Genomic DNA, 13,551 nt, shown 5'->3' on the forward strand with positions numbered 1-13,551 from the left:
CTTTCTCTTGTACTGGTCCAAAAATGACACTGAAAATATTCTTTTGCTCCAGTTTTAATGACTTTGCAATAGAAGCCTCACTACATTTATGTGTAGAGATATATATATATATGTATATATATATATATATGTAAAAAAGTTACATTTACAGTATGCAAAGAATGTGCAAAAGGAACACACAAAATAACATATTCCTTCCATATGAAGAGAAAGTGATCAACATGCATTACGTGAATTTATTGTGCAAAAAACAAACAAAAAAAACAACAACTAAGGGTTGCATTTACATAGAGGCACAGTAAACATGAATTTAACTGTGTCACAAGGGGGGGAAATCTGATTAGCTACAAGATGTTCAGATCTGTACCTCAACAGGTTTAGAGTTGGATCTTTTGTGCCTTTATGAATCTGACTGCAAGAGGAAATTAACCCTATTTTGCGTTTCTATTTATTGAATTAAGTTTGTGTGAGTAGGCAATAGTGGTCATTTACAAGTTAGGTTAAACGTGTGCTTATAGTTCATCCCTATTACCAGGGTGTCTCTGTAACAAAGTCATATTCAGGCAAATTTCTGGTAGTGTAGTTGGCAATGAACATTTTTTTTTAAACAATTTATAAATAATCCAAAGCAAGGCAACGTACACTCTAGGAACCAATTCTGTTTAAGTCATACCCAACCATGCAGATTTCTTCAGCAGGAGAACTGGCAGCCTTTACACATGATCAAATTATAACAATACATTTCAAGGAACCGTCATTTGAATCTATAAATACACCTCACCTGTGGATTTATATAAAATCAGCAGTTTTCAATATAGAAAAAAAAAAATCATATACATTTCTGTGAACTGATTTTAACACCATGCAGAACTGGCAAAAGGACAAAAACGTACATTAATAGAAAACAGTCATTTCATTTCACACATTTCTTTGTCAAGGATCCACAATGGGGGTAAGGCAGAAACAATCCAAATACTATTCAGCCACCACAGGAAAACGTAGAATCTCTCCATTTAAAAGTTCTGATGTTGAATGAAACAAATGATACACTTAACAGCTTTGGTGAAGGCCTTTTAATTAAGTGATGGTGTTCAGTAACTACTATTTTATAATAGTGATCAGCAAAAGGCGGTTGCAGTTGAAAAGGCCAAAGAAGTCTCCTTGCCCAAGATACCTCAGTCTCTCGGTTCACGGTGACAGACCCTCACACTTTAAACAAGGAGTAGCTTCACTGTTTACAGCACGCAGTATGATCTCATGTTTTAATGTGCATTTGTACCATGTGTCAAAACAAATAGTGGACAATTTCATCGTTTCATCGTTTAACGTGAACAGAAACAAAGAAAATCATAAGCACAGGTTAGGAATGATTTCTGATTTAGACTCAATTGCACTTCTGTCAAACAGTGCTTTCAGTGAGATATATATATGATCCAGTCCAAATGATTTTCTACCGTATTTCCATTTTCACAAATTAAGGAAGTATTGGGGGGGGGGGAGAGAGAAAAAAGTGTGATATGGAAAAAAAATCATTGAGAAATAGTAGTAATCAAGTTAGACTCCTATGCAAAATGGTGCCATTTGAAAGTTTTCCTGCCTCGTGTCAAGTCCAGCTCCGCTTTAGAGAATGGCTTATGGGCGTGACGCGGCCCCTACAGTTTCCTGCGGAACGTATTTGTGTTGTGGCCCAGTGGGCGTTTGCCTGGAAAAGATGGCCTAAATGTGAAGTGCACTAGTCAGAGTCTGATCCTGAGCTGTCTTCTGGCGGCTGACACAGAGCCTCGTCGAGGGGTGCTAGCGTCCCGTCCTTCCTGACCCCCATGGGCCGGATCAGGTTCTGCCTGTGGACACAAAGGAACAGAAATATTATCCACAAGGTCGGTGGACAGCAGGAGAGCAAAATTACAGATAGAAATAAGACAATTTTTTTTTCTTGTTGGTTTTCAACATGAAAAATGTGGAGAGAGAATCCATCTCTGCTTTGGACACAAAACCTTTGTGGCTTGCTGCTGCTGCTGTTATACATCTTTACTCCCTTACATCCAGAGCTCAAAGACCTTTGGAAGACAAACCCTTCCCCCTTCACAGACACTCGCCCGTTTGGCCATCATCTCTCTCTCTCTCTCTCTCTCGGTCCTCATTCCTTCCCCTCCTATGGCAGTTTAATTACAGGATCAGCGCTCAGTCTAATCTCCTCAAAGCCACGGCTGCCCCTTCATCCTAATCCAATTATATCTGCTCTGTGTGTCACCACTTCCCTCTAAGATGATTTATCAGAGAATTATCTAATCAAAGATTTTAAAAGGGTCCATTTGCATTCATTTTGTAACATTTAAACATAAATGGCCATGTAATACCTGGTTTATCCTTAGAAACAAAATTAGCTTATCTTGGGAAAATTTTAGTCGTCACCAAAGAGCTTGAGATGAGCCATGACCTGGTGAAATATAAAATTCTAAGTTTGATTTAGCAAATAATATGTGGTAACTAGATGATGCAGGCTGGTGGAGAGTACAAACATGCACATACATCTTTTAGGTCTTTTATCAGTTGTGAATTCCACACACACACACACACACACACACACACACACACACACACACACAGAAAGGGCCATCTTCCTAACCACCTGTCCATAGCCTCATATCATCAGTCACAGAAAGCAGGTAGAATGACAGCAGTAACAAGGTGAGGGGATAACAAGTCTTCTGAAAACAAAACAAACAAAAACCATCCACCCAATCCTGCCACTCCTGTGTTGTATTCTCTCCACCAATTAGTGCAAAAATCCATCCTATCCCCCTCTCGTCCAACACGAAGAGGGGACTGGGGCTGGCAGATGTAAGGGGTAGAGAGGGTGTGTGGGGGGGTGGAGAATATGTGCTAATTGGAGGACCAGTTAAGCAGTTCGGAAAGTACATTCTTGCAGGGCTCTGACTGATCTCCAGAGAGCTCTGCTTTGGGGAAGTGCTACTGGCTGCGCCTCTCCCTCACAACAGCATCTTTACACTGAGGAGGAGAAGAAAGAGGATCCAGCCTTGGAAAGGAATCTACTTCTTGTGGGAACACGTGCCTCATTACATCTCAACCCCCTCTCTGGCTCAACAATGAGAAGGTCAGCTTTCTTATGTCTGCAAACGTGTTCACCCATGTTTCTTCCTCTTCCTCCACGTTCCACCCAAATTGCTTTGTCTAGTTGTGTCTCTGTCTTAGTCCACTCCCTGTCTGGGTAATGTTTTGCTCCTTAGAATGAGAAGAATAAAGTCGGGACACATATTTTATTAAAAACCTCAATGCCGCGCATAAAGGACTCAAGGTCTGCAAGCCAACTGTGTGTACCAATTAGGTGATAATTAATGGAGCAGCGGTAATGATGCTGCTCCGGCGTGCCGGCAACTTCCATTTACTCCAGCTGAATGCTGCGGCGTGCTGAAAGTCCAGGCCTAATTGAAGCCGAGGCTAACGGCAAGAGATTCTTCCTTTAATGAATTGGTTGGCAGGGAGCGAGCTCACTGTTACCTTTGTGCTAGCATCATGTTTGACTAGCATTAGCCTCTGCTCGCCAGGGAAAGGTCAACATAAATAAAGCAGGGCTCCTGGCTGCACAGACAATAAATCATAAAAAATAATTCAAATGGAGGAAGCAACAGTTGTTCATAGGAAAAAGGTTAATCACCTTAGCTGTGGCTTTGCCAAGCGAAGCCAATTCATTATTTTTCAAAGCAAACATTCATTCATTTAGGATATTCACCTTGACAACTTGTCAAACATGCTGACGAGTTTCTGGGCTTCATACTCCTTCTGCTCCTCTGTCATCTCCTCTATGGGGTTTGGCATGGGCTCTTCCACGTGGCCTGTGATTGGGTTGATGCTGGAACAAACAGGTGAGGTGAATAAAATGTTACTGTGTCATAGCACAAGGCTTTCTCATATTATGAAAACCCATAGAAACCACATGTGTCACTACAGATTAAATTTACTAAGCTTTATACTGAGAAAAAAATGTGGCCACTCACAAGGGTTTAGCAGATTTGTATTCCTCTGTGTCTGAGTCTTCATCTTCAGAGTACTGAGTCTCCCCTCTCCCTCCTGCCAGGAGTCCTCTGGCCACCAGGAGTCCTGCTGCGTTTCCGTACCCTGTGTACTTCAACAAGTTGTCCACTACAAGAACACAGACACAGACGGTCCAGGTGTTACATTTTAACATATGTATATAAACATACGCAGTATAGTTGTTATGGTTAGGGTGCAATCATGCATGTGGCAGGGCACTAATTAATTAATTTAATCCAATTTAATTTTAATTAATTTAATCAAAAGCCTTGAGCCCAGTTTCCTCTCTGCACTGCTGTCTACCCAGCGCCCGGTTGCCGCTCTCACCGCTCTCTTTGCACAGGACGAAGAGAAACTCCGCAGCGCTCTGCTTTACGCCCATGTCTACGTGGGTCATGAGGCGGACCAGCTTGTTTCTGATGGTGGTGCCGATCTCTGGCCTGATCTTCACATCTTTCAGCGGCGGAAGCACCTGAGGATACACATGTTTCAAAAAGTTCAGATTACTGTTTTACTAACCTTTTATAGCCATAGCTCTGGGATTTGACCGCTGACTGGCTCATGAATACATCATACAGTAGCTGCAATCACACCACAGTCAGCCAAAATTGGGTTTCAGAATGACATTCATTATTTGTGTGACAACTGTATTCTCTTTTCTCATGTACGCTTGCTGCTTTATCCACCTCAGCCTTGTGGATGAAGGAATTCAGTGATGTAAAATTGAAGTAAAATTACAGACTAATGAACAGCTCCCTTACAGGGTGTCAGAAATGTTTAGTTTGTTATCACATTTTTTGGCTACTTAATTCTATCTGACAGCTACTGTATTACCTGAGCTTTGATATATCTGCGTATCTCCCTGTGGTGTCTTGATCCCTCAGTCAAAAGGCTGAGTACTGGTGTCAGGCCCTCCTTGTAGTTCGAACCCTGCGTGGAGACAGACACAGAGCAGAGATGTGACGGCCAGACCGCAGACACTCGACAGCTGCAGATGTTGGAGCTGTGTGGCTGAGGAGCAACTGGGTTGTTCCCAATTAGCGAGAAGGACATGGACAACATGAAGGAAGGAATTTGTCCCTTCAGCAGATCTGGAAAGTATTTCCTTGGCATGTCTGCCCTTAGTTTGTTGTTCTTTTGTGAGATCCAACAACAGGAAAGCCATGACAAAAAAAAAAGAGTGATAAGCAACACGCATCAGTGACCAGACTCAAACTCTTGAGTTCATTATATGTGTCTTGATCTGCTAAGTCAAGGAACAACCTAGTCTGGTCAGATCTGAGTATTGACCAGGATGTCTGCTTGTTCAAGCTGCTAAATCACTTACATGTATATTATATGTATATTATTCACTCCTGCACTGTTCCAATCATTTCCCTCTTCTCATACAAGCAACAGAACCATGCAGTGAAGGACCTTAACTGAAGTAAAATAATTTGATTTAGGTGTTTTTACCTAAATATTTCTATTATATAGCAGCCAACAATATTTTCAGTGTGTAAATGATTAATCCCAGTTTCCAATAGGAGTGTGCTGAGCATCAACATTACCTTGTCTATTCTTTTCTCCATGAAGTCTAGCAGCACTTGTACCGTGTCCATATTTTTCCCACCGTACTCCTCCAGGCCGCCCTGGACAGGCACGTTGATTAACACGTCCAGGCAGGACACAGGCAGGTTACTTAGCAGGTTAACAGCATGGCTGAAAAAAACAACAAGGAACGACAACATTTTAGCTCTATTCACATAGCACTTCTCAAAACCACAACAAAGACACTTCACAAAGTATCTCTACAAATCAAGGTAAGAAATATAAAGCATGTGTAAAAAGTAGTAGCAAAAGGGAGGCAAAAAAGGGAGGAAAAAAGTCTAAGTACTTAAAAGCTCATTAAGTTTGAACGGGTCAGAGAGGCATTCTGACCCAGAAATCTAGTAATTTTCAAACATGTCTGACTATTAGCACAAAATCGCCAATGATCTTGTTGTGTGAGATATGTAATGACGGGTTTTGAAAACACCGAGCAGCAGTAATCAGGGAGAACTTGCAAGGAACCAATGAAATAGGCGGAAACTATGAGACATCACAAAAATATCTGAACTTTCTCTACTAAGCAAGACATGTTGCCCTCATCTACCAAACCATTCGCTGAAAGCTGCTCTTCTTTCTGAGGCTCCGTCTTAGCAGAATAATGTGGAAAACAGAATCATTTCTTGCTTTTTTTTGCAAAATAGTGGCATATCGAGGTGGCTCTTAACTAAATCCAAGGGAAGACTTTTAACATCTGACCTCACATCTGTGCAGCTGTGCCACACTGTTGTAAAACAGTGATTGTAAAACAAGAAATTACAGGAAATAAAGCTGCTAAATGTGCACAATACAGAGATATGAACTTATTAACTTTTTTTTTTTTTTTTTTTTTTTTACACAGTCATGTAGTTTGTGTTGACTTTTTACAAATCATTATAGGGCTTTAAACTCCTTAATCATGAAATATTTTTCCAGTTAATGAAACAAGACTGAGGATGTTACTTTGGTATTTTCTAAATAAAACAAAACAAAACCTCCCTCAATGCCAATCAGAACATTTCTTTCACATATTCAGGACAACTGCATCTTTCAGACATCTACAACAAAGTCCGTGTTATACAATGGACAAAATTCCCATGATCAGTTCAGCCAGAGACCACACAGGTCAAAGGGAGAGATCAATCACTTTTACATGACACTGTTTAAATTTCAGTCTACGGCCAAACATTCCTGGCATTCCCGCATTACATTACAATGGCAGGAATGTAGTGCCCCTGCATGAAGACAGCTAACTGCATTAGAACATGAAATACCCAACAAGATATGTCTTTTTGGCCCACAGTGTTTATATTAGATGTGTTTTTTTTGTAGCATCATTAAAGAAAGTCATGTTGATATACAACTTATATAAAGAGCAGTGGGAGAGGCGTTTCCAACCTGTGAGCTTCCTCTGTTTTCTCCTCTGTCTCAGTCTTTAGCATCAACAGATGACGCATGATGGCAGCGATGAGGCGGAGCTGGTGGTCACCATCCTATCAAATGAAGGATGTACGACAACATGAGTTTCAAGCAAGCATTTCCTTGTTTAGGAGAAAAGAGCTGAGGTAAAAAAAAAAACAAAAAAAAAACTACTCATAAGGCAACAGGGAAAGGACCCTGGAAGTACATAAGGGCTGAGCAATATGGACTAAATCAAAGACTGTATTGCAGTATCTTGGTCGAAATACCTCCATTTATGAGGCATTTGGCCCAAGATATTATTATGATGACACTGTGGGGTTTAACGACTGGTGCTTTCATAAGATATTTACACACAAGAGGTTTTTGAGACACAATTGTTTGTAATGTAGATATGATGGCCAAGCAGGTAGAGGCATATAACAGAACAGCTAAGGCAGTCTACACTCAGGAAATTGCTTCCCTTCTCTGAAATGAAGCCTTTAAAACAGATATGATAAATCCCAGACAATACACAGTCTTACATCAAAATATTGATCTGATATCAATAGGCTTATATTGCCCAGCCCTAGAAGACACTAAATGTTTGCCAAGTTATCGTCTGAAATCCAGAATTCAACTTAAAAACTGATGAGAAGTCAGTCCTAATTTACCTTAACAGCTGAGAGAAAACGAAGACAGATGGAAAGAAAGACGATAGACAAAAAAGAAATTATATGAGAGTGATGGTGAAAAATAAATTTGCATTTTTAAAACTTCAAAGAGCAGAGAAGAGTCAAACATAAGCCAAAAACCTCCTTGCAGTCAACAAGGTGAAGTGTATGAGCATGAAGTGAGAGAAAAACTGTTCTGATGATAGGAAATGGAAAAAGAGCAGATGAAAAACCAACAGTGTGGCCATGTGGGACCGGTTTAGGCAGAGTGCTCCAACGGCCAAAATGTGATGGGGCTTTAGCTTAGCAGCAATGTGTGTAACAGCATATTATCGCTCTCACAAAATCTTCATGTGGCACAAAAAACTAGGAGAGCACAGTGGTGGGGGGAGGGGGGTGCCCAAAGATCATCTCACTAATACTCCCTGACTAATCATAGAGAGCTGAAAAGATGCCAAAGGGCTTAGGCCAGGTCAAATAGATGATAAACCTGGAATGGAGGCAGAGGCTGAGGGGATCAGAGGCCTCCGGGAAACACCTTGGCCAAACCCAGGCGTGTTGAGTGATTAGCCTTCAGACCATGTTTACAGAAAGCAGATACACAATGAGGTCTATTTTTACATGAGCTGAACAAAAAAATATCACTCACAGATAATGAGGACTGAAAATAATTAGAAAAAAAATGTGTTTTCCAGATTCCGATACACTGTGTACTAGATAACACAGAAAAATGTAGTTAGTGTAGCTTATGTTTGTCATGCTTGTCGGCCTCCCCCACAAAGCTCCTTGTCATTTGTCACGAATTATCCGAACATGCTTTTTAATAAAGACTTAATGCTGCATGAGTGAAACTTCTTTGTTAAAAGATGCTATAAATTTCTTTGACCATTGTTCACATGAGAGAAGAATTCACAACACCATTTTAAAATATATATTTGAGATCCAACCCTCACATGGTATCTGATGGTATCTGACTGTCAGCACTTTGTAATTTATTTTCCTGAAGATTGGACACTTAATAAATGACAGTAACTGTGCACAGTATCAGTAAATAATTTGTTTTTATGGACAGGATGAAGATGTTTACACACAAACAGGACACCTGGCTGGTACTAACTAGAGATTGGCTGTTGTGGAGATCAGACCTGTGACCTCTCAGTTACAGGACAATCTCTCTAGACATGAGGCCATCCTCTATGCCAGTAATGTTTGAGGTAATGCACACATGACTTGCTCTCTGCTCTTCCAAACTATTTCACCACACCCAGTCTGACCACAGAACAGATACATGTAATGGGACATGTGGACATACACAGTACCACGACCCACTCATGCATAAAACACACTCACCTCATCACCAGCATCTGACAGTGTGAGGTTGAACAAGGTTTTCAGTGCTTCCATGGCTCGCTCGTTGTCCTCTGCAGGGACGGGTAGGGCCTGCAGATCTGGAGGCGCAGCTTCATATGGACCCACCCAGCGCACGTCCAGTGTGTGCTCCAGCACCTCCGTCAGCAGCCTCACCGCATGCAGCTCTCTCCGCAAGCCCCCTCTCACGTCAGGCCGCAGGGCAGACAGCAGGAAGAGCAGGCGCAGTGAGAACAGGCCCACCTCGTGGCGCCCCGTGCGGACGGCGTGCAGACGTGCACACAGTCCCCGTGCCAGCTCCACGTCTGCCCCGACCTGCTGAGCCGCAACACTGTTGAACACCACGTTGCATAGGCACTTCAAGGCCTCCACCACCACCCTCTCCTCCTCCTCCGCCTGTGTGTCTTTCTGAAGGCCGTTCCTGATGTCACCTCCTTCCTCCTCATCCTCCTCGCCACCCCCGTGCAGCTTGGCCAGCTGAGCCAGGACGAGCATGCCTTCCTTGGTGGCCACGGGTCCCAGGACGCGCTTGTCCCGGGACAGGATCCGAAGTGTCTCCAGACAGGTCCTCTGACAGCATGGCTGGACCTGCCTCCCGAGCACCGTCAGGAGACTTTGACACAGCTTCTGAATGTTTGACAGACAGAAAACCTTCTCAGACCAAAATTACAGAGCTGGCATCCACCAAACACTTCAGAACAAGCAGCTTTGTACTTACACTTCGCAGACTCTCCTCTTTTGGGTCAAAGGTAAAGGTGTGACTATTCTGAAACATACAAGAAGACGCTTCATCTTTACAAAACCACTGAACCAATGTGGACACGGCCATGATTTCAAAATGAACCTCGGTCTGCTTGTAACACAAATTAACCCCCAAAACGACTGACAGCTGGTGTGAGTATGGGAGATGGTGGAGATAGCTGAGCATCCCTTGTGCTAGCAGGTACCACCGCCTTCCCCAATCAGCACATTCATGTCGAAAACGTATCAACATAGAAACACACTGCTGGATGCGCTTGTTTGGTGTGACATGTTTAATGTTACAGAAAGTACCATGGGACTCTACATGTTAGCTGAGGAGGCTAGACGGTGATAGCTAGCTGCTTTAGCGAGCTAACCCTAGCTAGCTAACGTTAGCACGGCCGTTTGTTTTGGTTGACGTCAAAACGAGCGGCGCTCCGCCTCACCTCTCGGTTGTACTGCTGCAAAAGCTTTTCGATGCCCTCCTCGCTGTCAGTGTCCAGCTGCGACAAGATCCTGTTCAAATCCATGTCTGAAATATCAAGGGAGGGGGTGGCTCACTTATTAGCTTCCTGGAGTCCTGATAGGTGTGTGTATGTGTATGTGTGTGTGTGTATGTGTGGCAGCTAGCTAGCAGAGTGGCTAGCTGAGTGTGTTGGAGTGTGTCAGCGCCTGCTGTGCGCCGGGAAACACCCCTCAACTTTCAGAGTGCACGCACGCACGCGCACACACACACACACACACACACACACACACACACACACACACACACACACACACACACACACACTGCCCTGCAAATAACCACGTACAGTCACTTCATAAAAATAAGAGTTGAGAAAAAGATGTATAAAGATGCAGGTATACACACAACAGCAGCACACCTGAGGAAAGTGTGTGTGTGTGTGTGTGTGTGTGTGTGTGTGTGTGTGTGTGTGTGTGTGTGTGTGTGTGTGTGTGTGTGTGTGTGTGTGTGTGTGTGTGTGAAATGTGAGAGGAAAACTATGAATGAATGAATGAATTTTTATTTAAGTGTCGTGCACTCAAGGTGCCCAACCCGCATGGGCTGATAAGACGCTAAACATGACAAACAGCATTGCATAGTGAGTAAACAGATAAACAAAACAACAACAGATAAACAAAAATAAAGAAAAACATGCATACACTTATACCTGCACATATGGACTACATACTGTATATATTACCAAATTCAAATCAAATGTACAGCACATTTTTTCTCTTTTCCCATGCTTTACAAATAAGGTGATGAATGAATTACAGCATAAAGTATGTGGGGAAAAAAGGGAAAAAAGAGAAAGGAAGCAGCATTAGATCTGACCAAGAAAAAGTGAATGCAGCATGTGTAACCTACAATATAAGAATATAACAAATATGAAAAAAATGTGTGGAGTTGTGTGAAAAGTCAGAGGAAAAATCTGAATTACAGTATGACTGGTATATGTAAAGAAAGAAAGAAAAAGGAGAAAGAAGCATTAGAATTTACTTGGACCTGAAAGAAGAAAATGTGAATGCAGAATAATTCGCCTAGAATTTGAGAATCTAGCAAAAATATGAAAAAAGTGTGTCATTGAAATAATTTCCAAAAATATATGAAGCATGTAATAGTGATAAGTATATATGAAAAGAGTCCCACAACTAATGGCAAAACCAAATGCCAGTTAGTAATTTGAGAATTAAGGGAAGTGATTTCAAAGTCAGTGACTTTTCCCATTATGAGGTATAATAATGTGTTTTGTAGGAGGGGAGCGATGCCACAAGCAGCCAGGCAGCCAATGAATATCATTTGTTGGTCATCCAAAGAAAGAAAAGTACAGAAAAAGTAGAAAAAGTACAGTCTATAGGTTTTCACTACCCATATCACAAACAAACAAAACAAAAAAAAACATTGATAGTATCCCGGTTTGGTCCATGTGTCAGATATCATAGATTATGGTGCAAAGGAATATCTATTCTTATTTCAGGATATAAGAGGCAATGACTAATTGACTAATCTGAGCTTTCCTGTGTGTTATAGGTATGAGAAGGGAAAAGTTGAAAGCGAGCCAACGGTGAAGATGTATTTATTGCCTGGTAGGTGCAAGAGAATAAAACACAAAGAGCAAACAGGACTCAGTGGTGGGCTTCTGCACTGCATGGAAAATGTGTCTGAGAGGATGTTACGTCATCCCCCCCCTCTCTCTACAGAGACCACCTACCTTGACAGTCCTGCTTCTGCTGCACAGCCTATCCCAACATGCAGTGCAGGAGCCTAGCACTGCGTTCTGTTGTGTGCTCTTTATGCACCTCATTGTTTTGAGCCCACCAAGCAATTACTGAATTTTCTCCCCTCACAGAGAAGTGGTTTCCAACTTTTTCGTCCTGTTTGTGCCAAGCCCCCATTTTCCCCGCTGTTCTCTAGGGGATACCGTGGCTTATGAATAAAATGCTTGATGGAGAAAGACTGAACACATTACATTTTAAATGCTGCCTTCCCGTTGCTGTCGAAGTCCCAGAAAGTATCAGCGGTTGGGCAGCTGTCATCGAGTCAGACTTTCAGGAGCCAGTCAGCACTGTGATGCACTGCTTATTTGACTCAGCAGAAAAACTTCACCTCTCAATTAGGTGAATCAGAGCTACAGTTGCCTAAATGATTCATTCTTACATCACTAAAAGGGTGTAAACACAACCATTCATTAACACAAACGGTGCAAGGCCAACAAACTGCAAACTAAATGTTTGCATAAATGGAATTGTACACATTCCCTTTCCTTGTTAATATAAATCTTTCGCCAAATGAATATTACAACACAAAACATACACTCAGTGGCCACTTTATTAAGTCCACCTGCCCAATCTAATCTAATCCAATCCAACTGTTCTGGCTTTAAGTTTACTTTCATGATACCTGTAATGCTCAGGTTTCCTTTTTGTCACAGTAATAGAGGTGTTCATTCAATTCTATGTTTGGCATTGAGCTCATAGTTAGTGGTGCTGTTGTACTGGACTGCATTTTACTGAGAGGTGTTTCCACTATTCTGTCTCCCTTATTGTATATAAATAGGGAGGACAAAAAAATAGAAACACCTTTCAATATAATGTAGTCCAGTACAAGACTTCTGCAAACTACAACCTCAATAATAAACATAGAATTAAATTAACACATTCTCCAACAAAAACTGAACTTTATAAACTTTGTTAAAAGGTAGAATTTATGGTAGAGCTGTTGCATTGAGCTGCGTTAGACTGCACAGCTGGCCTGATAGAGCGGCCGCTGACTGCAGGTGACAAAAGGGGTGAGAATATGTTTTCTAGCCGATGTATAAAGTGGTGCTGTGGCAACCGGCCGGTTTTGACGACATTTGGCTCTCCCAGCTCATGTCACAGTGTAGCACACACCGAGGGTTACCGCTCTTCCACTAAAATCCTTCAGCGGATATTGACGACGCCACTCTGCAGTGAAGGTCAGGTAATTAAATCAGAATTGGAGGCTGTCATTTTTTAATTTTTTTTTTTTTTTAGCACAAGAGCCATTGGTCAGAACAGATTTGCTGCATTCAGGGTTTTGGTTGTGAACTTTGAAGGCGTTTGGAGAGACGGACACATGTAACACAGGGGATCTATGTTCCAATATAGAAAAACCAAGGCAGGGGTCAGAGGTCAAAGGTTGTGGGACTGAGGTGCAATGACCCCAACGCAGCAGGAGGATCTCTCTATAGAAATGTAATTCTTTCTGCAGCGTGGCCCTCACCCA

At 42.1% G+C, this 13,551-nt stretch overlaps 1 protein-coding gene across 1 annotated transcript; it reads right to left on the reverse strand.

Annotated features, from left to right (window-relative positions):
• Positions 1 to 216: 216 nt before the first annotated feature.
• ric8b (RIC8 guanine nucleotide exchange factor B) lies at positions 217 to 10,480 on the reverse strand. Its single transcript, XM_030052915.1, has 10 exons — positions 10,247 to 10,480; positions 9,778 to 9,825; positions 9,042 to 9,686; positions 7,018 to 7,112; positions 5,604 to 5,754; positions 4,888 to 4,983; positions 4,381 to 4,525; positions 4,017 to 4,161; positions 3,752 to 3,871; positions 217 to 1,841 (listed from the first exon to the last, which is right to left on the reverse strand). The coding sequence occupies exons 1-10, from the start codon at positions 10,328 to 10,330 to the stop codon at positions 1,733 to 1,735; spliced, it is 1,638 nt and encodes a 545-aa protein (XP_029908775.1). The 5' UTR covers positions 10,331 to 10,480; the 3' UTR covers positions 217 to 1,732.
• Positions 10,481 to 13,551: the final 3,071 nt, after the last annotated feature.

The sequence above is a fragment of the Myripristis murdjan genome, chromosome 6, assembly GCF_902150065.1.
Source record: "Myripristis murdjan chromosome 6, fMyrMur1.1, whole genome shotgun sequence".
NCBI lineage: Eukaryota > Metazoa > Chordata > Actinopteri > Holocentriformes > Holocentridae > Myripristis > Myripristis murdjan.